The 24954-nt window shown below is 37.0% G+C and overlaps 1 protein-coding gene across 1 annotated transcript in view; it reads right to left on the bottom strand.

Annotated features, from left to right (window-relative positions):
• The window catches only part of AGFG1 (ArfGAP with FG repeats 1), a 75035-nt gene that overhangs the window by 23336 nt on the left and 26745 nt on the right, over positions 1-24954 (bottom strand). The window contains exons 5-6 of the mRNA XM_010837104.1: positions 3860-3975; positions 280-442 (exon numbers count right to left, since the gene is read on the bottom strand). Coding sequence (XP_010835406.1) covers positions 280-442; positions 3860-3975 — 279 coding nt within the window. The remainder of the gene's footprint in view (positions 1-279; positions 443-3859; positions 3976-24954) is intronic.

Genomic DNA, 24954 nt, shown 5'->3' on the forward strand with positions numbered 1-24954 from the left:
GTAAAAGTATATCACAAAGGCTATACTGTTTTAAGTAACTCTGATGGTCACCACAGATTCATGTTTTACCACTATATGTTACATCTATGACAATGCTCCTGAATACCTTTACAAACTCATATTCGCAATAGCAAAACCCACAAAAATAGACACACTGCAACCACTTAACCAAGTATCTTTTAAGGTATTATAAACCATTAGGACTGTCTTAATTCCCAAATTCATTGTACTCAATCCTCCTCACGTAGAAGCTTCTACAAAGACTTAAAAATGACTCACCTGACTAGGTGTGCCCTTATTTAAGTGCAGTGCTGGTGCTGAATCTCCTAAAAGAGATTTCAGTGGTTTGACCTCAGGTGTGCTGCTCGTGCTACTGGCAGAGGACCCTGAAATAGATGCATGGACTGACGCCACCACTTTGGCTTGTTCTGGTGGGACATACCTAAAACATATGAAAAGTTGAGGAGGCAGTTAACTAAGGAAGAGGTAGGGAATACTAAGCTCAAAAAGCTTAACTCTATAATATTCTGTACAAGACTGCTTCATTATTAATCTTATTTGAAAACCCTCTAAGAATTGATACCATAAGAGTACACTTAATTAAAATATTCAGAGAAAAGGTAATAAAACAGCAACCACAAAACTTGCTTCAATTATTTACTTACAGTTTTTCTAAGATAACAATATTAACTGTTTTTTTAAAAAAAGACTTGTAGTTCATCAAGTACTGTAAAATCATAAATAACATTTGAAAGCTGAGCAAAAGGAAGGAAAAATATTTATTATGTTACAGTTAATAGCCCAAAATATAAAGGTCTATTACAAATCTATAAGAATAAGATTAACTACTGAATTTTTAAATGGACAGAAGACATTCACCAAGAGAGACACAGAAATGAAAATATTCTTAACCTAATAAAAATTTAAATTAAAATGACACGCATTTGGTCTGAGTATAAACTTTACAAATTTTGTTACTCTCTATTAAAATACTCTGTGCCCCAGAAGTACCATTTCCAGTAACCTATCCTTAGGCAATAATTGGGTTAAGTGTAAATAAATGTATGTTACCACAGCACTCTTTAAAATTTCAAAAAAACAGCAATAAACCAAAATTCATCAGGAGAAAAATGCTTGAAGGGTTATGCTAGTATCTATATAATACACAGCTGCTCTGTCTTGACATGGAAAGATGTTCATAAGACCTTACAGGTCTTTTAGGTTTGACTCCAGTCACGTAAGGATTCATGGGGTGAAAGGAATAAAGGAAAGAGAGAGGGGAAGTGAGAATACAATGCCCATATATTGGCAGTGCTGTCTCCAGGGCTGGCATTCTTTGAAAGCTCTTGCTCACAGAATTTCTGGGTTTGGTTCTAACTACCTCCCTTCCCCATATCACACAGATGGGAGAAGCAGAAAAGCAGAGTTTTTCTACTGTGTTCCACATGTGTGTGCGTGTGTGCTCAGTTGTGTCTGACTCTTTGCGACCCCATGGACTGTAGCCCGCCAGGGTCCTCTGTCTATGCTCCAGAATCAGAGTTCAAATCCTAGCTCCATCACTCAACAGATGTGAAACCCAGGGCAAACAACTTCAGCACTCTGTGCCTCCAAATTTTCTTCTAAAACACTAAAATATGGTTACTATGAGGTATAAACAAATTAACATTTACAAAGTACTTATACAGTGTTCTGGTACACAAGTCTTGGCTATTATCAAATTATATAACAATCACAAACAATAAAACTTCAGTTTTTTCAGTATATGGAAGAGATGAAAACAGGAAGTTACATTTTCCGATAGTTTGGCTTATCAGTAGTGATGCCAATTTCTGAGAATAGCCAAGCCTTTTTAAAGCATAAAATCAGGTAAGAATCTTTGGCTCAAAGGCTTATATAGTTACAAGTACAAAAGCTAACTAAACATGTACAGCATAGGAAATGAGCTCAAAAACTTGTTAACAGAATAATTTCAAAAACCCTTTAGATGACAGCACCAGTCTCAATGTCTTAAGTGTAGCTGCCCACATTGAGGGTTTTTAGGGAGACTGCATTTGGATAATGCTTATGTCGCAGAGAAGGAAATGGCAACCCACTCCAGTACTCTTGCCTGGAAAATACCATGGAGCCTAGTAGGCTCCTCCGTCCATGGGGTCACAGAGAGTTGGACACGACTGAGCGACTTCGCTTTCACTTATGTCGCATTACAAACCCACTGTACCACCCACTATGTACATGTCACAGGTGTGCAGGAACATGAGTTTAAAATGCAAAAGTCCCAGCCTACCTGAATGCTGTCACTCCCTCTCCCCTACCCACCAACTGAAGTTTGTATTTATCTTACTCTTACTACTTTTCTGTTTCTCAGGACAGAAAAGATAACACAAATTATAATAATTATTTGAGGTTTACAATTATTTGGTTATGGTCTGAATAAATAATTTTTATTATTTTATTTTGTGGCTGTTATCACTAATGCAGAGAGAGGGGACTTCCGGTTTTAATTCTATCAACTCTTATTCACACACGCTTTCCTCTTATCAGCTGAAGGTAAAGCATTTGAAAACCCAGCTAAGTTCTATTCAAACTAACTCTGAGCTGGTAAAAGTGAAACTTGAGAAAATGAAAAATTAGGCCAAGGCTATCAAGGAGAAAGGTCTTAACTACAGGATAAAAGGTCTGGAAATTTAGAACTAAAATGATAAAAAGATAATTATATGCCTCATTTTAAGAGAATTATTTATGGCACCATGTTTTTACTATCACCTCATCTTCCAAGTTTTTTTTTCTTTCCTGAACTAAAATCTTGCTGTTATTTTTTCTTCTATATTCATACCTAATGTTTCTAGTAATGCTGAATATGGCCCTGGCAAAAATTAGTCTCCTCCAGAGAACAGTAAGAATACAAAGTTCACAGAACATACAAATTAGAGCCACTTCTTTCTACTATGCTCACCCAATGGAGGTGGAGATACCTCACTCATAACCACAGCAAGTATTCCCTCAACTAGAACAGTTGGCAAACAAGAGGCCATTACTTCTTCATTATCCCTCTATTTATGATTCTCTCTCATCTTTTTAACCTCTCAAGAAGGAAAATACACACTACTGAAACTAAAATACACACACTAAAGAAATAACCAAGAATTCATCACTAATGAGTCTTAGTAAGCTGACTTAAATTGTTCTCATACAGCTAAAATGAAGAGCTCAAAGTAGCTGAACATTAGTTCTATGAATATACCCTTGCTCTGCTTTAAAACACTTCACTAGCCACACGTACATCTGTTTTAACTCCTTTTCAAAAATTAACATCTGACAGATCTAGTTTAAAAAGTATAAACACTTCCTTCTTAACAAGGTAGAAAAATGACTTCTTGGGTGGGTAGTTTGAGCAAAGAGGGATATTTTGAGCAAAGAATTATTGTAACCTGCAATTAAGTGAATAGACTGCTTCATGAGTGCTTTAGCGCAGTGCTTACTATATTAAAGAAACTAAAGAAACACATGCTAAACGAAGGAAGATTTTTAAGAAAGGAGGTTTTACATGACTATAATGTCTAGAGAAGCTAACAGGGGTAGTAAAGGTCTAGAAGGAAGAATCCCCGACTTCCCAAAAAAAGGTTAAGAGGCCTGGTGGTGACAAAAAGGCTACTGCCAGGCACAGATGAGTTATGACAAAGCAGAATGATTTCCATTTTATTGGAAATCAAATCCAATAAAAGCCAAAGTATAATGAGTATCTACCTACTTCCTTATTTCCTGTCTACCTACTTATTTCCTTCCTTCCTGTTATACTAATCTTACCCATAATTAATGCAATCTGGGGAGCCTTTGCTCTAAATAGAAACTATTCACTCACCATCTTTTCTTTTCATATTTTTCTTGTAGGAACTCTTTCACTTTTTGTGGATCCCTGAAGTCTGGAATTGCTGAAGATCTATCATCAAATAATCCTAGCCAAATCTGTTTACAGACCTTTGGAAAGAATTACAAAAACAAAAGAGTTAAATTCAACATCTTAATGAAATTTTAAGAGATAATTAAGATTCATTCAGAAAGCTAACCTACTTTAATTTTAATAATATTGCTTTCAATAGGATATTAATCACAATGAGCAATGAAGAAGCAACAAATGAAGGAACTAAATTTATTTTAATGTTATAGCATGCAATAAAGTCTTATCAACAGCATCACAAAGACCAGCTCCTCAAAGGGAAATAAATAGTGAAACGGGATCTAAGAGGACCTCAGATTGTTTGATCTTAGAATAATCATAAACTGTAAATCATTAGCAAAGTCATGTAACCTTTATGAACCTCAGTTCCTTCACCCCATAAAACAAAGGAATTTGATCAAATTAATCTCTTAATTAATTAATCAATCAATCTCTTAAATCCTTGACAGGTTTAAAAATCAACCAAAAAACAAATAAAAAGTACTAGAATCATATATAATTTGCTTTTAAAGTATAATATAAGAAAAATACAAGGCAGCTATGACTAGCTTTATAACTGCCTCCTATACTTTTCCCCCCCCAATGGCTAAAAAATGAGAGAGATTATCTAACTTTTTAGTAAAACTCAAAGAAACAAAATGATGCAGTACTCAAATAGGATACAAAGTATAAAGAGAACTGTACAAAAAAAGTTGATACAGTGTGCTTCATCAAAATTTAAAACTGTTGCTCTTCAGATAAGGCAAGCCACCAACTGATAAAAGGAAGTTACAATATGTTGAAGAGTGGATAGAAAATTTGAACAGACACTTCATCAGAGAAGATATACAGATGGCAAATAAGCAGCCCAAGATCACAGGCCATGTAGAAAATGTAAATTAAAATAATACTGAGCCCCACTACACAGACACCCATACAAACCACCAGAATGGCCAAACAAACTAAACCAAGACAAAGCGAGGCTTTTTTCATGAACTATATCAATCAGAAATGTAATGGAGCATAAGTTCCTGCATTTGATCCCCAGGACCCGCACCAAAAAGAAAAGTAATGGAGAAAATGCTTTATGAAGCTTCCCCTAGAAGAATTTTCCTTTTCTCCTCTAAAGATCATTGTTTAACTCTCTTGTGCCAGTAAGTTTTTTGATACAGAACAGTTATTTCTGGACGTTCTTATAAATAAGTGTATTATTATTGAAATAGTTGGTGTTTTGACAAGTATTTATTACGATAATCCAGAAATAACTACTCTACCCAACTCAAACTACACAGAATGCTTATTTCTGAAATAACAAAGGTTCTAGCCAAAAAAATTAAAAATGACTGGCCATATCATATGCTGGTGAGAATGTGGAACAACTAGAACTCTCAGGAATGTAAAAATGGTACAATCAGTTTGGAAGATAGTTGGCAGTTTCTTAAAAGTTAAACATATACCTACCATGCAACCCAACCATCCCATTTCTAAGTAAGTACTTAACTCAAGAAATATAAAGGTACATGTCCATGCTCAGATTTGTACACAAATGTTCACAGAAGCTTCATTAACTCCAAACAGAAAACAATCCCAATATCCATTAACAGGTAAGTGAATTAATAATTTTCGAATATTCAAGTTAGATACTTGAATATTTGGCAATATAGATACTTTATTTGGCAATAAAAATGAACAAATTATTGACACAAGAAACTACGTGAATATACCCTCAGTTATGCTGATTGAGAGACATCAGAACCCCCCACAACAAAGTATACATAGTTATGTATACATGCATAGTATACATATTATGTAATTCCATTCATTTAAAATTTGAGGAAATGTAAACTTATCTATGGTGACAGAATGCAGATCAGGGGATGCACTACGAAGGAGCACAACAATATTCTTGGGGATGATGAAAATGTATGTTATCATGTTACTATAATGATGGTTCACATATGTCAAAGCTCATTAAATTGTACATTTTAAATATATACAATTTATTATAATTACTATTCCTCAGTAAAGCTCTAAAAAACAAGTCCACAAGTTTCCAAAATTATATTACTTTAAAGAACAACACTGTGAAAAGAACACAGTATATAACTTCCAAAGCTTAACAAAATTTTGAGAAATCAGAGATGGAAAAGCAGTATCCTTCTCTAGCTTACTTGCATGCTCACTGAAGTAGATGCAGGAGAAATAAAGACAGGAAAAAAGCAGTCACCCTTCTCCTCTCCTACCATGTACCCCAAGCATGTTTCAGAACATTTCTTGTGGTTCCTTACTACTCTGGGCTCAATACAAATACTATAAAGTCATTACTTAAGGCAGTACAACAAACACAAAGGCAGTCTATTATAAAAACATTTCCGTGGAAAAGCCCAAGAAGTGCAAACACTCAGGAATGGTAACGCAACTTACACCGCAAGTACTATATAAACCCTATTAGAGGACCAGCTTCTCTAATAAATACTTAGCTGCTTAAAAAAAAAAAAAAGGATCCAAAAGGGTACCTGCACCCCAATATTCACCGCAGGAGTGTTTACAATAGCGAAGACATGGAAACAACTTCAGTGTCCATCAGCAGAGGAATGGATGAAGAAGATGTGGTGCATATGTATAAAATGGGACACTATTCAGCCACACAAAGAATGAAATAATGCCATTTGCAGCAATATCGATGGACCTAGAAATGATCATACTAAGTGAAGTAAGTCAGAGAAAGACAAATATTATATGATATCACTCATATGTAGAATCTAATTTTAAAAAAAAGATGTAAATGAATTTATTCACAAAACAAAAACAGACTTACAGATACTGAAAACAAATTTATGGTTACCAAAGGGGAAACTGTAGGGGAAGGGGGAAAAAATCAGGAGCTTGGGATGAAGACACACACACTACTATATACACGATAACCAACAAGGATCTACTGTATAGCACAGGGAACTCTACTCAATATTCTGTGACAATCTATGTGAGAAAAGAATCTAAGAAAAGAAAAATACGTATGTGTGTGTATAGAATCATTTTACTGTATACATGAAACTAACACAGTGTTGTAAGTCAAGTATACACCAAAAAAATTAATATTTTTTAAAAAGTCCACACGAGACTCTTCTCAACAAGAAACCTATAATGATTCTCCCAAAATGTAATTTAAAAATTTTAAATTCTATGGCTTTAAAATTACATTTATAAAGAAATAACTGGTAGCTCCTAATTCTTTTATTTAAAAAATTTCCAAGTGAGAAAACAAGACATTTGCTCAAAGACTTATTAAACTGCAATTGAAAGCATTAGCTTAGGATAATTTATGACATTTAGTCTTTGTATTCCAAAACCCCTATTAACTAACGCATACAGTTTTTTAAACTAAAAACAATTAATGAATAGCAAATAATAAAAATACAAACAAAAAGGAAATGGGTTAAAGACAGATCATATAGTTAACTGTCTTGGCATTCAACATGGTAACACAGAGCAAAGATAGAGTGCCTGATGACAAGTTCTATAGATACCTGAATTAGCAGCCTGTCACTCAGGGCTTCCCAGGTGACAATAGTGGTAAAGAATCAGCCTGCCAATGCAGGAGACATAAGAGATACCTGGGCCAGGAAGATCCCCTGAAGGAGGGTATGGCAACCCACTCCAGTATTCCTGCCTGGGGAAAACCATGGACAGAGGAGCCTGGCGGGCTGTAGTGCATAACGTCGCAAACAGTAGGACACAACTAAAGTGACTTAGCACGCACGCATGCACAAGTCACTCAAAATTTCATACTAACTGCCAGAGGGTCTGTTCTTTCTCCCTGACAGGTCAAACTGGTAGGCAAAATCATGAAAACTCACTGCCTCGGTCCACCACAAATTCATGCTATCTTACTATCAAAGCTCCATGATGTTGTTGTGTGTGGTCACTCAGTCGTGTCCGACTCCTTGCAGATCGGACAGGCTCCTCCATCCACTGGATTTTCCAGGCAAGAAAACGGGAGTGGGTTGCCATTTCCTTTTCCAGGGGATCTTCTGGACCCAGGGAATGAACCTGGGCCTCCCGCATTGCAGGCAGACTCTTAACTGCCTGAGCCACCAGGGAATCCCTTGACACTGACGATGTTGTTAGTCAGCTCTTATTTCTGACTCTGCTACCCTGCAAAGGCTACTTCCTGTATTGCTCAAAATTCTAGCTATACCTGCCACTCATGGCAGTTGATTTCTTATTCAAGTGAAGTGACTCTCAAAATGGGATCCTCCAATCTCTTGGACTTGGCAGCATCAGCATCACCTAAAAACTTATAAATGCAAATTTTTAGGAGCCACCCAAAACCTGTGAAATCAGAACCTCTGGAGGTGGTATGCAGCAATCTGTCTTAGCAAGCCCTTCCAGTGATTGTGAAATAGGCCAAAGTTTGAAAAACAAGCCTTTAGTAAAATCTAGGCCAGCAGATGGAAACTTCCTTCCATACGAATACTATATATAGTTTTCAGCATTTCTCAAATTTACTTAGCCATTAAATCTTTTCTTGGGCAAGATTCATGAAACAAAGACAGTATTCCAGAGACACAACTGGGAAAATGTCACAGTCCTACCTCCTTTTGATCCATTCACATTTTAATCCCTGAAAATGGCTTCTGCTCCTATCATTCTCCTCGAAACTGCTATTTCAGGTTTGTAGATCTTCTGATCATGAACCTATTGTGAAGTTGCTCAGTCGTGTCCAACTCTTTGTGACCCCATGGACTGTAGCCCACCAGGCTCCTCCATCCATGGAATTTTCTGGGCAAGAGTACTGGAGTGGGTTGCCATTTCCTTCTCCAGAGGATCTTCCCAACCCAGGGATCGAACCCGGGTCTCCCACATTGCAAGCAGACGCTTTACCATCTGAGCCACCCAGGAATCAAAACGCTGCACACAAAGTTCTCTTTTCTCCATGTTTGTTTTGGCTTTTTTTTTTTTTAAAAGAGTAAAATAATGAATACCTTCAACTGAAAAGAGAGGGTTTCTGAGTAGAAGGAATAATGAGAGCGTGAATAAACTACAACTATCAGACAGCATTAAGGTTTTAAGGTACAGGTATTTAAAGTGAATTAGTCAAAACAGTTTTGTGTTTTCCTCCAGGCTCATTTAGCTGTTTAGGTACAAAGTAGGTAGAGTGCTGGCTTTAATCAGGTAAAATACAACAGGTGTTAAGGGAGTGGTTATAACAAGAGACCTACAGACCATGGAATCAAAGCTAGGTTAAGAAAAACGGAAACATGGTAAGAATGATGCACAACGAAGAAATTTAGCATCAGTGGACTGGAGGTCTTAAAGGTTATCCTAGAACTCTTGGAGTCAGAAATTAGAGGGCATGAGCTGGGAAGAGAGGAGCAGTGGTGGTCAGAAAACAGGACACTTACACTTGAAATCTAAGAATACAGTTACTGATATCTAAACTAGAACAAAGGATTCTGGACACAAATAGCCAAAGAATTCAGGAGGCTGAGGTATATTATGTGGACACTGGGACTGCCAGAAATGATTAGTAGAAAAAAAATACTCATCATGTGAAGTGTTAAAATATATACTGAATGAGAGGGGCTGACTGGTATGACAGAGCATGTGATAAATTCTACTGACAATAACATGGGGCTGGGGGCCTTGAAACATCACTGAGGACAAGGAGGACACATGAAAGCCATCATTTAAAAGGCTTCATACATGATGAAATTCGTTTTGATGATCTCTTTGGGGAGATGGATAATTAGTTTTAATTACAGAATAATATGGTAGGTGTGGCAGTTATGAGCCTAGTTGAGGAAACCAGATTGCCTTAATGTGAATTCCAACTCGGGTGGGTAAGAGAACCTGCTTCATTGAGATGCTGGACGAGTTAAATGAGTTAATATGTTTTCCACTCAGAACAGGTATATACAAGTGGATTTTAAATGGCATTAGCTATTATTACTTTGGTGCCTAGTCTCTTATGTGGTTTGCAGTGGAGTGTTATGGGGTGACAAAGTAAGCAAGGATTGGAAAGCAGAGGTCTTACCAGAAACGCAGCAAACTGTGGGTCTCTCATTCCTGCTGCAGACAGAATCAAAGTGGTCTTAACGGAACAATCACCCTCTTTGAACTTCTAGAACACTTTGTACCTCTCACAAGAAACTTACCACAAACTGCCCTGTATTAGGATTACTATGTGTCTCATCTACTTTTGAATTCCCCATAATGCTGAAACAATGGGTTGTGCCATACTAAGGGTTCAGCAGCCAGGTTGATAATATTAAAACCAGACCTTATGGAAGAATTAAACATAAAATCACACATCAACCAACGGAATAAATTCGTGAAATTGTCAAAATAATTTTCTCCCTTATTCTACTGCTAATCCACTTTAGAATTGCAATCACGATAAACACTGAAAGAATCTAGAATATTTCAATGTATATTTATCAGTCAGGGTCAGCCTTAGGAAACAGATGACCCACTCAATTTGGGTAATCTGAGAATTGCAACAGACTGTTTAAAGCCGAAGTAGGCTGTCAGGAAATCACCAGTGAGAGTATAGTGTCCCAGGGTTATTACCAACAGCTGCTGCTGCTAAGGTGCTTCAGTCATGTCCGATTCTGTGCGACCCCATAGACGGCAGCCCACCAGGCCCCTCCATCCATGGGAGTTTCCAGGCAAGAGTACTGGAGTGGGGTGCCACTGCCTTCTCCGTTATCAACAGCAGGGCCTGCCTATCACCACCTACTGGCAGCAAAGGGAGGAGGAGAGGAAGTGGTCTCAACCTTAACTTGATGGGAGCTTTGACCTTCAGTGAAGAGGCAGCCAGGCTACAGAAATCCCACACTAAAGAAATTAAGAAAGTAAATATCCTAACCTTTCCCTTCTTCTTTTCTTTGATCTGCTAACAATATTCTCCATCAGTTAAACCCTTCCAGGAGACAAGAAAACCCACTTGTGTACCCCGACAAACCAGGTGCTTGGAGACATAACAGGGTTAAAAACTAGGGCTAGAAGGGCAGATGAAAGATATACAGCACTGCACGTAAATCACGTAGTAAATACATGCAGTGCAAGCAATTTAACAAACAATTCTGAAAACCAAAAATACTAATACTAATCAATACTAATAAATCAAATACTAATTCTCAATTACTCACATATAAAAGAAAGAGTTAAGAAAAAAGTGTTGCATCAGGCAAATAGATATGACATGTTATAGTTTTATAATCCCTTCAAGGACAACACAATAAAGAAACCTGCTTCAATGGATACTGACCTTTATTCAGACAACCTCAATATTTTCGTAAAATAGATACAAAGAACAAACAATGTGACATGACTCTACCTGTAACCTCTAGGTCCAAAGATACAAAATAAGGAAAATACAGGAAGATGTTCTGGAATTACAGAAACTTTTGTCATTAAGCCAATCTACACATATCAACTAGAGTTCAGTTTTTTTGGGTTTTTTTCCTGCCCCTTCTCTCCTCAGTAGAGAGAGGATTACTGCCTCCTTCTTTTAAGATACAATTACAGCAATTAACAATACTGCCTATAAAATACAGGAACAAATAATAGGAGACTTAAAGAACTGAAAAATTCATGAGCATAATATCTACTTTTGAGGAGCAGAAAGAAAAGATTAACAGAAATAATTATGAACAGGAAACACTGAAACTCTCTAGTGAGTTACCATGGATCTACACAAATTCTGTCAGCAACATATCATTTTGCCCTAAAAGGGACAGAAAATAAGGGTTTTGGGGGCCTTAGTTTGTCCTAAAAACTCATAATCAGAAAAAAATATACTTCAAATATGTGTCATGACTTAAGTTAAATACTGGGGAAAAAAACTACATTATTAAAATTTCCTATACTCACCCTGACTATATGAGCATGACTATGCTAATATTTCTAACAGGTATTTCTCAGTAACGGCCTATCTATAAAGGATTTATACAAACTAATAATGCTTAAAGAAATAATAACACTATCCATATGCCTTATGTAAAGATACAGATAGTCCTGCATTTATATAAATCCTTTTAGGATCATGTGGTATATTCCATCTCAAAATTTGGTTTTAAAAATTCTTTTAGCAAGAATTAGAACATATACACCTGAGTCACTGAAAACAGGCACACACAAGCTCTATGTGCAGACCACCAGGACACGAGACTTGTGAACCAGATATCTAAATGGGTAGGTGAGGGAGGATCAGATTAAAGACATTGAATTCAATTTATTTAATCCCAGTTTGTTGTTGTTTTTTAATTTAAGCAAAAACTGCCTTATAATGGCTTCCTTAGCATAGGAATCAAATTCTTCGTCACCACCTATTTAGGTCCCAAAGGATCTAATCCCTGATTAACTCTCCAAACTCATCTTACATCATCACTCTCTCCAGCCATAAAGTCTTTCCTGACCACCAATTCCAAAGGGGCAAATTCCCCACACCAAAACACATACAATATTATCACAATGTATTATTTATTTAATACCCTTTATCTAACTTTTAAATGTAAATTTCACATGGCAGGTGCCTTCTCTCCAATTCATCACCATTTATTTGTATTCTCAGTGCCTGCCAAACACAGAGGAGCCTCTGAATAAATATCTGGTACATGAATGAAAGCAACCTCTTAACAGCCATGAAATATAAGTACAGTAGAACTTTTTTTTCCCTTTGTTCCATTTGAAATACACATGCTGACCTAGAACATTTAGCGTACCAACTTACGAATAAGTAATAAATACACCAAACCAAATTCTCAAATCAAATTTAGGCCAGATGTTAACAAATTATACCTCTCAGGCTAAATCTGGCCTATAGCCTGCATTTACAGCTGAAGTTTCACTGGAACACAGACACGTCTGCTCGTTTATCTATTGTCTAGGGCTGTTTTGCTGGGTAGCTGTAACAGGCACTGTATGATCTAAAAGCCTAACATTTACTATCTGGCTCTTTAAAGAAAATGTCTGCTGACCCCTGAACTACTTGCAAGACCCCTGGACTTACTACGATACTACCCCAGTATCCAAGAATAACAAAGATTTAAATAAGACAATAAATAAAAGCCCGTTTTTGAGGTATGAGTTAATGTACATGGGGAATAACAGAGATGAAAATAAAATGAAAGAAGTCTTTCCCTGGAGGAAGAACTTTCCAAGAGTGAGGACTATCTAAGGACCAATTTATTATATACACCCACTCACTTGAGAATAACAGAGAGAGATTAATGGGTATTTCACTTATTCTCAAAATAACTGATAATCACAAAGAAATAGAAAAAAGAAGCAAATACTAGGACATCAAAAAGAAATCAAATGAAGCAGAAAGACCAAACTTAATTCCAAGTGTCTGTGGGTTCTGAAGGAGACCAAGAGCTCTAATTCACCAAGAGCTCTAATTCAGACACCTACAGTAGAGACTAAGTAAGTCAGTCAGCGTACAAACCTCACAGCACACTCCATGCCCTGTTCCATTTAATGTTTCAAATGTCAGAACCGCATTCCAGGTAGGCTGCAAAGAATCAAAACTCATCCACATTTGATCAGATAAAACAAGTTTACTCAAAGTGAACAGTAGCTCTTAAAAACTTTATGGGAACCTGGGCTGCAAACAGGAAGTCATCCAGGGCCTAGGCAGTCTGATTACCTGTTTCCTAAGGAAAGTGAAAAAGTTGGCTTAAAACTCAACATTCAGAAAACTAAGATCATGGCATCTGGTCCCATCACTTCACGGCAAATAGATGGGGAAAGAGTGGAAACAGTGTCAGATTTTATTTTGGGGGGCTCCAAAATCACTGCAGATGGTGACTGCAGCTATGAAATTAAAAGATGCTTACTCCTGGGAAGTTATGACCAACCTAGACAACATATTAGAAAGCAGACAACAAAGGTCCATCTAGTCAAGTCTATGGTTTTTCCAATAGTCATGTATGGATGTGAGTTGGACTGTAAAGAAAGCTGAGCACCGAAGAATTGATGCTTTTGAACTGTGCTGTTGGAGAAGACTCTTGAGAATCCCCTGGACTGCAAGAAGATCCAACCAGTCCATCCTAAAGGAGATCAGTCCTGGGTGTTCATTGGAAGGACTGATGTTGATGCTGAAACTCCAATACTTTGGCCACCTGATATGAAGAGCTGACTCATTTGAAAAGACCCTGATACTGGGAAAGATTGAGGGCAGTGGGGAAGGGGACGACACAGGATGAGATGACTGGATGGCATCACTGACTCAATGGACATGGTTTGGGTGGACTCCGGGAGTTGGTGATGGACCGGGAGGCCTGGCATGGCATGCTGCAGTCCATGGGGCTGCAAAGAGTCCGACACGACTCAACAACTAAACTGAACTGAAGCCCTTCTCCATGCTCCCACTCCCTGCAAATACATAGTTTACACACATATGTCTCTTCCGTGCTCATGTTTAATCTCAGCACAATTTTTTTTTCCTGTTTACTTATTAACATTGCACATGGCCCAAGTACATACTGCCTTTTTGGTTAAGTGACTTATCTTTTCAGTCCAGCCTCTGTGAACCTTAATTCAATTTCATAAAAGAGAGAGGATCTGATTAGTCCCTAGTCCCTAGGCTTAGGCATCCAATCAGTTGTGTGTTTTGTGGCTTTCCCAGCAGAGGGAGCCTTCCCGCATTTCTTACTTCAGTAAGGGGAGTATGAGCTTGGTAAGCAGCCCCTACCTTCTAAACCCAAGTTTATTCATAAATGTAATTTGTAAACTATAAACAGCTTTATAAATGTAAGATTCATTATATTAGCCAAGGAAAGTAGTCTGGAGAAAGATTATCAACTGCCCTATTTTATCAAACTAAGATGACATATGTAACTTACCCTGTATGTGTAACAAAACAGTCACCTGTCTTTTTTTATATGTCTTTAATAAGTTTCCATGTTTTAGCTAGCTAAATTTATCAATTTTACTTTTGTGATTTCTTCCATTGCTTTTAGTCTATAAATTCCTCATACGTTTAAATGTTAAAATATGTAGTCAGCTATTTTTTATTAATTTTACAGTAATAACTGCTTTTGTTTTTTGATGTTACCTACAAGTGTATACCTCCTTAAACACTATCATTTAGTTTATTAGTTATAAAATAATCTGTTTTACAGAGAAGTTGCAATTGTGGTGGAAAGAAATCCCATAAATGCTATTTACCCACAGTCTAACATCTGCTTTATCATTCCTCTCTCCGAAAAAATTTTTGGAACCAGTTAAATTATAGAAGTAAACCTTTTACCTCTAAATGTGTATCTCCTAAAAAAAAGGACATTCTTTTATATAACCATAACACAATTATCAAAATCAGGAAACTAACACTTCATAATATTGTCTAATCCAGAGACTAACCAATTACCATAATAGTATTCTTTAATAGCAAATGGGAAAAGTTCTCCCAGTACAGTATCCGTAACTGTCCTGTTTCGTTAGTCTCCTTTAATCAGGAACAGTTTCTTAGCCTGTTTTTGTCTTTAATGACCTTGACATCTCTGAACAGTATAAGCCAGTTATTTTATGTTTCTAAATTTAGGTTTCCTCATAATTAAATTTATGTTATGCATTTTGGGAAGGAATACCACATCAGTGATGTTGTTTCCTTCCCAGCACATCATATTAGGAAGTACATGATTTGTCCCATTCCTGGTGATGCTAACTTTAATCACTTGGTTAAAATGATACAGGCCATGGGACTTCCCTGGTGGTCCAGTGATTAAGACTGCACTTCCACTGCAGAGAGTGTAGAGTCCATCTCTGCTCAGGGAACTAAGATTCCACGTGCCACGCAGTGTGGCCAAAAAACAACTGCAAAACCAAAAAAAAAAAAAAAAAAGATAGAGCCTAGATTTTTCCATAGTAAAGTCACTATTTTTCCCTTTAATAAGTATCTTATCGGGAAATACTCTGAGACTACTATTTGTATTTTTATGGCTTTCTTTATGGCTTAACTAAAATTTTTCTGGATTGTGGCATACCATGTCAGTTAACATTTTAACTGACTCTACATTAACTGAATAACCAACTCCTTTCACACAAGACTGAATTTTGTAATAACTTCATATACATATTTACTATATTTACAGGTCTAGGCTACCATGCCTTGTACTAGTTTCAGATTGCTGTAATTAATGACTTCAATTTTATATTACAAATTACTGCCTATAAACAGAGCTACATTTAGTATCTACTAGAGCCAATCCTATTTACTCTTCGCTTCATAAATTCTTTCCTGCTAGTTTTACTTTTTTGATCTTTTGAATAAACTTTAGAATCATTTTCTTAAAAAGGTAAAAAAAAAAAAAATTCCCACCAATGTTTTGGTTCCATTTGTTCTAAACTTAATTTGTGAAGGCTCTTAAAGCAAAGCGTTCTTATTCCCTAAGACAGTATGAATCTGATAAGCAAGCTTGCCAAGAAGGAAAAATTACCAAAGGTTTATGTTTCTCTCTCTACAGAGCAAGTTTTACATTTTTTACATTCCTAAAATATAACAAGAACACGGAGGTAAGCAAGGGAGTAGAGTGGGCAAGACAGTCTGATATTTCATTTAGAACTGAAGATTAAGAAGTTTTATTCACTTGTCCTACGAAGTAAGAACTGTTCTCGGATTATCAATGGTTTAGGGACAGACAGCACCAGCACCAGAGGGCTACCTCCAGCATGAACACGACTCACCCATTGTTCAGCTTCATCTAAGGCTCAATGATAGCAACTGATTTAGATGGACACTCTATTGTCTGGTTGTCCTGGTGACTGAAGGCATGCATTTGCCAGGCAGCTGACTAAGGTTGGGAATGTAGCCGTTGGCAAAGGAACAGAGAGATGAACTGGGCCAAATGCAGAACAAGTCTCTGAAGTAAGCTTGATTTGTACCATATTCTACATAAATTAATCATGAGAAGAAGAAACATTTAGTTTTCTTGGAATATTTGCAAATAGATGGTTCACAGGTTAATATAAAAAGAGGAAAAGGAATATTTAGACAAAGCCCTTCTAAGTAAAAATGGAATCTGCAGAAGTGGTATAAGTTATAAATAGGTTTCCAAAAAGATTACCTAACTGTCCAAAGGGGACAATTGAACATCAAGAATAACTGCTACTGACCAAAATAAAGAATTTCACAGTGATACACACACACACATAAATACCAGCTACTTATTGTTGCAGATGTTACAGAACTAACTCATTTTGAAAACAGCTAAATATTGAGGGGGCTTCCCAGGTAGCACAGTGGTAAAGGATTCGCCTGCCAGTGAAGGAGACAAAGGAGTCAGGGGTTCGATCCCTGGGTAAGAAAGATCCCCTGAAGTAAGAAACGGCAATGAACTCCACTATTCTTGCCTGGAAAATGGACAGAGGAGCCTGGTGGGCTACAATCCATGGAATAGCAAAAAGTCAGACACGACTGAGCGACTAAGCACAAGTAAGCAAATATTGAGGACCACAAATGGCTTTATTTATGTGCACTGTATCTACTGATATTTATAAGAAATAGTTTTAATGTATTTATTTTGACTCCTCAAAAGCTTTACTGAGATACCATCTAATTCACCTATTTGTACCATTTAATGTTTTTAGTATATTCACAACAGTTGTGACACTATCACACCCAAATTTTAGAATATTTAATTAACATCACCAGAAAAAACCCCACACCCATTAGCAGTTGTGCTATACTAACCCCATGTCTTAGGCAATATTGTTTTTCAGACACTCAGTTGTATCTGACTCCGTGACCCTATGGACTGCAGCATGTCAAGCTTCCCAGTCCTTCACCACCTCCCAGAGCTTGCTCAAACTCATGTCCGTTGAGTCAGTGATGCCATCCAACCATCTTGTCCTCTGTCGCAATATTAATATACTTTTGACAACAATAAAACTACTGTATGCTAATGTAACCAACTTGTAATTGTAAAAATAGCTATATTTTCTAAAAAATAAAAAGAGTGGCACTGCTATACATTTTTACAAATTTCATTAGTACCTGGTTAAACGGAAGAGTTGATTTCTCATCAGCTGCTGCATTTTTATGTTATGCAGCTTCTGGAAAACTCCACTGTATATTCATGAGACTGGGAGTAAACACCACAAATCAAATCTGAGAATTATTATTTAAAAAATCTTGACCTTACAGAAACCCTGTAAAGGTCTCAAGGATTCCCCTCTCACAGGATCCTAGACTAAGTTATCACCATTTTACCATTCCTACTAAATGGATATCAACAGAGTATTAGCCACCCCACCCCAACATACACACAAACACAAAAATGTCTCTACAAAAGAACACAACACCCAACCTATGAGACACCGAGTCTTCTCCCTTCCCTCAGTTAAATGTAAATCTTAGCAATCTACTAGATCTGACTATCTATTTACAGGTAACCGAGATGACAGAGGAACACTGACACTTCATGGATGGAATCAGCAAAATCCTGACAGTGGGAAACTACTGAACAAACTACTGAGCTGACAGAGGAGGAGAAGGGGGGAGAGAAGAACAGGAATGCAAAACAGAAGGGGACTCCTACAGAATGAAGACGACTTAAAAGACAAGCGGAGCAGATTCCACTTCCAATAATGTCAGAGTAGCTCATACAAAAAAAAAAAAAAAAAAAACCCAGAAATTAACAACTATAAATTCAGCAAACATTATAAAATTTCTCAGAAGATAATAGAAAACAACCACAAGTAAACAGAATCTGGAGAGGACTCAACACCTGGAAGAAACAGCTCAAGGTATTTGCCTTTTTTAAGGATCATCATTGAAAGCAGGCCTTGTCAAGCAGAGCTGTCAAAACTCAAGGAGAAATCCCCAAACCTTAAAGCTTAAAGACAGAGTTCACAACCACAGCATCCAGAAAGTGGGGGTATGTCCAAAAAGACAAGAGCTACAAGATTTGCATAATGATGCTGCCCGAAACTCTGGCTCACCCTTGACCTTGGCAACCTCAGGAATGATTCAAAGCAGTTCAATTAAGGACTGAAAGAACTGAGCAGAGATTTCAATTGGCTCCCACCAGGAGAGGCAGAGTTTGCTAAAGTAAAATGTGAACAAAACTAACGAACAAACCAATACTTTCTGGACAAACACAACAGAATCCAGAGGCTCTACAACCAACACTTCCAATGGTCTACATATAATCCAAAACCACTACATATCCCAAAAGAAACAAGAGTGTGATCCATGTTCAAAATAAAAGGCAATCAGTAGGTCTTTGTTGATCATCTATTTTAAATATTGTAGTGTATATATGTAAATCTCAAATTCTTAATTTATCCCTCCCCACCACCTTTCCCCTTTGGTAACCATAAATTTGTTTTCCAAGGCTGTGAGTCTGTTTCTGGTTTGTAAATAAATAAGTTCATTTGTATCAATTTTTTTTTAGATTCTACATGTAAGTGATATCCCATGATAAACCTTTCCAGTTTATTTCACTTAGTACAGTAATCTCTAGGTCCATCCATGTTGCTACAAATGGCATCATTTCCTTCTTTTTTATGGTGGAGTAGTATTCCACTGTGTATATGTACCAAATCTTCTTCATCCATTCATCTACCAATTGATACTTAGGCTGTTTCCATGTCTTGACTATTGTGAATAGTACTGCTATGAGCAGAGGAGAGCTGTTATCTTTTTGAATTATAGTTTTGTCAGAATATGTGTCTAGGAGAGGAATTGCTGGATCATATGGCAACTCTACTTATAGTTTTTTGAGGACCTCCTACAGTTTTCCAAAGTGACTGCACCAATTTACATTTCCACCAACAGTGTAGGAGGGTTCCCTTTCCTCCATACCCTTTTCAGTATTTGTTACTTGTAGAACAAAAAAAGCACATTCTAATTTTATTATATGAGTATGAACAAAAATCAAAACAGTGGTTGCCTCTGGAAAAGGGAGGGACTGAATAGGAAGAGATATCGGGGGAACTTTGGGGATAATGGTCATGTTCATATCTTCACAGGACTCTGGGTCACCAAACTGTATACACTAATCAAAACTCTTTCAAAGTTACATGTAAGACTTTTACATTCACTGTAAGTAAATTATACCTCAAAAAAATCTTACTGAATTTTGATTAACGATATACAAAAGATTTTAGGAGTGATATGAACTAATTTTACAACCTGTGAAATGCAAGAAAAATGTTAAGACAGGTGGACAAATGGAGACACAGATATATTTGCTAGTGCAAATATGGCAGTGTTCAATGTCTCTGCATAATTTTAAGTTTTATGAATTTCTCATAATAAAACATTGGGAGGTGTGGGGCAAAAGACAGGCAAATACTGCCACTGTGCTGTGGCTTGAAGCAGCCTCTGCCAGGGACAAGACCTTGCTATGACCACCCATGAGATAAGGTTCTACAGACAATGTAGCAGATAGGCAAGCAGCCCCCCACCAACAGAGCAGTTGCTGCACTCACTGCCAGAAGACTTAGCTCACCCTCAGTAAGACTTAAAAGCTGCATTATGCAGCACAATGCAGGTCAAGTTCTGCAGAAGATGACAGCTCAGAGCCACCCCCACTCTTGGAAAAATCCTAGCATCACAGGCCATTATGAGATCATCCTTAGGGAACTGGTCAAGTCCATGGTCCACAAGAACACTGATGAAAGACATTACCCTAAAGCTCCATTAAATTCCTACTGGGCATGACCTCTGGCTTCTTCTACAAAAGCTGATCTTGCCTGTACAGGATGGCTTGAATTTCATAAAACAGAACCAAAAAATCTTCAATGTCATCACCAATTCCTCAAAAATCTATGGCCCCAGAGTTTAAGATCCTTCTTACCAGCTTATACAGCACCCCATATCCAGATGGCATCCTCTGTTGCCAAGATGAATGCCTAGCAACCAACTAGCATCCCTGCTCTGCAGCAAGAATTCAACATCAATTTTCAGGAGTCTGGTTAGCAGGTGATGCTGGAGCAATGGAAGATTCACATGAAAGACAACAACTCAATGTGAACCAGGGGAATGTATACTACAAGTTTGACTGCAAGGCTTAGAATTCACCTCAACTGCTATGTTTTCCAGGGACTTGAGCTGGCAGGGCCAGTGGTTACAGGGTATCCGGCCCCAGAGTAACCACCTGGTCTGAGGTTCCCACTGTCCTGGCACAAACCTGGCTCTATCCCACAGACCAAGTGGTACAAGTCCCAGGAAGCTGCCTGGTTCCAGCCAGAATTATGCAAGCCCAACTCTGACCCATCTAGCCTCCAATACTTTGTCAGAGTTTCAAAACCCATATTAACCACTCATTAACATGTGAGCGTTACTTGCACCTCTATTTAAACATACGCTTAAGGGAAGAGAAAAAATGAAAATTATGAAATAAAAGGAAATATGCACACTGGCTAAAGTGAAAGGTGCTCAATAGTGTCTGACTCTTTGTAACCCCATGGACTATACAGTCCGTAGAATTCTCCAGGCCAGAATACTGGAGTGGGTAACCCTTCCCTTCTCCAGGGGATCTTCCCAACCCAGGGACCGAACCCAGGTCTCCCATGTTGCAGATGGATTCTTTACCAGCTGAGCCACAAGGGAAGCCTAGAAATTAGATTACCATTAAGTTTTATGGATGTGAAAATGGTATGGAGTTATATATTTTTTAAAGTCTTTCTTCCAAGATAACATCTAGTTCATGAATTTATAGAGGACTTGTACGTCTTAGACCTGTTTCACATAATAAAAAAGGAATAGGAGTTTGTTATATAATTTTGTCTACTTGTGTAGCTATCTGGGAATCTCCATAACAAAAAGTTTTTTTTTTTTAAAGGAATAATTTATATTTTTAATTGGATTCAAACAAATCTGTTTTCTTTTTTTAAGTAACATATTTATGGCAAAAAAAGAAATTAACAAGAAAAGCTGGGAGACAGATGACAGGAAGCAAGAATGAGTGAAGCAGTCGGAAGCAAATAAATAATATGACCTGGGATATCAAGGCAATAAAAAGCGAAATAAACGCTCAGAGTAGTTACATAAACTATCATCAATCTCCTTCTACAGTACCCTTTGGGTTTTCAGTAATCATTCAAAAAGATCCACGTTACAGTACATACAAATATAACATTTCCTACATTCTTTTTGTTAATTAGTATTAGATATTTCTCTGAAAGCCAACAACTAATACCAAAGAATGCACCATGAATATTTAAAGATTACTATGTCACTACCGATTTGATTCAGAATTTTAAGAAACTCTTAACACCTCGCCTTTCTTTGAAAATAGAAGCTAGATTTAAAATGTTTCTTCACAAATATGTAGAAACTGAAAAAATAACCTATTAAATAATAGCATGTGTTTCAGTATTTTAGCTGGATGGTTTTAAACCTCAAGTATCTCACTAGAAAGCCATTCTCCCAAATAATTCCATATTTTTAGTCTAAAATTGTTTGAAATGTTACTATTATTACTGAATTAGCTTTCCATACTGATCAATACCATCATATTGACTACAGTTCTGCAAAAATCTGCCTACACTAACTGAATTCAGTTCAAAGCACATCATTTTTCTACATGGTACTCCCCCAACCCACTCTGAGCTTAGAAATCAATGAGAAAGTGTATTTGCACTTAAACTGACATCTTTTATCTACATAGTACATTGGTTTTCAAAATGTTTTCACATATACTACCTTCAACTCAACCTCATGAAATAGGCAGGACAGGTACTTCCCATGCAGTACAAAAGAAAATGAAGCTCAGGGAAAAGCAGTTCCCTCAAGTAACAAGGCTTATCAATTGGTGGTGCTGAAACTTGACTACAGAGTATTTTGAATCTAGACTCAATGGAGCCTTCAGTTATTATACTGGTTCTCTCAAAAGATGGTCAGCAACAGAATTACATAGGGCTTCTGGATGAAAAAGCAGACACTCCTATATCCCACACCCAGGGTCAGAATCTCCGATGGAGTAAAGCCCAGGAATTTTTATAAAAATTAAATAATACATACAAACACACACACAAAAAAATACACACATATTCACAGCTCTAGATGTAATGATACAGTATTTAAGATTATGCCATGGAATTATGTTTTGAGGGTAGTAAGATCAATACAGAAGAAACTGAGAGCAATAAAAAAAAAACACCTGTGTAAAATCTTATAGTCAAATATATTTTTAAAAAAGTTTAAAGTATGAGGGGGTAGTTTCATCCCTGTGTGCTAAAATACTCCTGAAAGACTTGATGGAAGGGTAAAAACCAACAGGTCTTGGAACAAAGGTGAATGACAAATGAACAACTTGAGCAAAATATCAAGAAAACTGGGATATAAACAGCATATATAAGAAACAAACCAGAAATCATTGGGGTTTAAACATTTCTATTGATAATGAAGAAAGTTAACTAGGAAAAGAAGCAAGGTTATAAAAGGATTTACAATGAGGACTGGAATTTCATAGATTAGGAGTCTTCAATCAACCACCTGCAGATCAAATTGGGCCATTGGCCTGTTTTTGTACTGCCCCTGATCATTTGGTTCATATATGTTTAAAGGGCTACTTTTTTTTTTTCAAACAAGAATATACTATAAGCAGTTGACCTATAAAACCTACAATATTTACTACTATCTGTGCCAACCTCCGCACAGGCAGTTAGGTAACTGTAAACCCTGGAGTAATGAGGATGTAACTTAACTCTGCCACTCAATAAAGACATTTAATATGTCATTATTAAAATAACTACCAAATTTTACTAATATTATTTAGGCTCAGCATGTAGTTAAAATGCTCCAAGAGTTTAAATACTCAACCTAAATATTAATGTAACTGAAAAAAAGACTCTGATGCTGGGAGGGATTGGGGGCAGGAGGAGAAGGGGACAACAGAGGATGAGATGGCTGGATGGCATCACTGACTCGATGGACGTGAGTTTGAATGAACTCCGGGAGTTGGTGACGGACAGGGAGGCCTGGCGTGCTGCGATTCATGGAGTCGCAGAGTCAGACACGACTGAGCAACTGAACTGAACTGATATACTACCATATTCTAAGAAAACTGAAAAATCCTCCAAAAAAAACCCACTTTGAGCAAGAAGTGAAAAAAAAAAAAGTTAATCTTCCTGTAACTTCTACTACCTCAGGTTCTGATTCAATAGATATTTGAATATCATTCTACAACAAGTATGCTGGGAACTCTCATGGTGGCTTGAGCTCAAAGCATTCCACCCTTTCCACAGTAAGATACTATCACCATTTTACACTTTTAGAAATCGAGGCTCAGAGGTAACCTGACCAATGTTCTCAACCCTCCAACTTCAAATCCAATCCTTTCTGCACAAGACCACTGAACTTCAAGTAACATTTAACAAGTCTAGTCCAAATTTTATCAATTTCTGTACAGAGTTGCAGTTTGGGATAGACTGTCTGGTTTTTAATCACACTTTAAATGAATGTAACACTTTGAAGCTATGTAATAGTTCCATACCGTGGTTCAGGATTCATTCAAAAGTTCATCATCTTTACTCTGACAATGGCCTACAGGCTCTTTCAGATATTGGCCTTCCACTTTACAGAGTCCACTATTCTGTACTGAGAGTGACCATCTCTTATTACAGTTTATAAGACAAGATGATTTAGGAAATAACCACAAGTGTCCTGTTTAACATCATAATAGGTTGAGTCTAATACTATAAAATGATACCTGAATATTCCAGCAAAATTGTCACAGCATGTGAATTTGAAATTTAAAATGTTTTTAAGATATCAGAATACTTTTCTTTGTGGCAGTGCTTATTTCTGATTATAAAATAGCTCCAATCTTTCCCAAAGATGCAATTCAACTACCCAAAAGGCCTGAAGTGCTGTCTTATAAAATAAGGCCTATTTAAGCCACAAGTATAACATCTTAAAAAATAGACTGTCTCCATAATCCCAAGCATCTACAATTCTAAACTGAAGCCCTTTCTCACTCTTACCCAAAAATAGAACTGGGGGGAATAAAAAGATTTTTATTGTCTCTCTCTCTCTCCCACTAGACTGAAAACTTTACATG

Source organism: Bison bison, unplaced genomic scaffold (assembly GCF_000754665.1).
Source record: "Bison bison bison isolate TAMUID 2011002044 unplaced genomic scaffold, Bison_UMD1.0 scf7180017864068, whole genome shotgun sequence".
Lineage (NCBI taxonomy): Eukaryota > Metazoa > Chordata > Mammalia > Artiodactyla > Bovidae > Bison > Bison bison.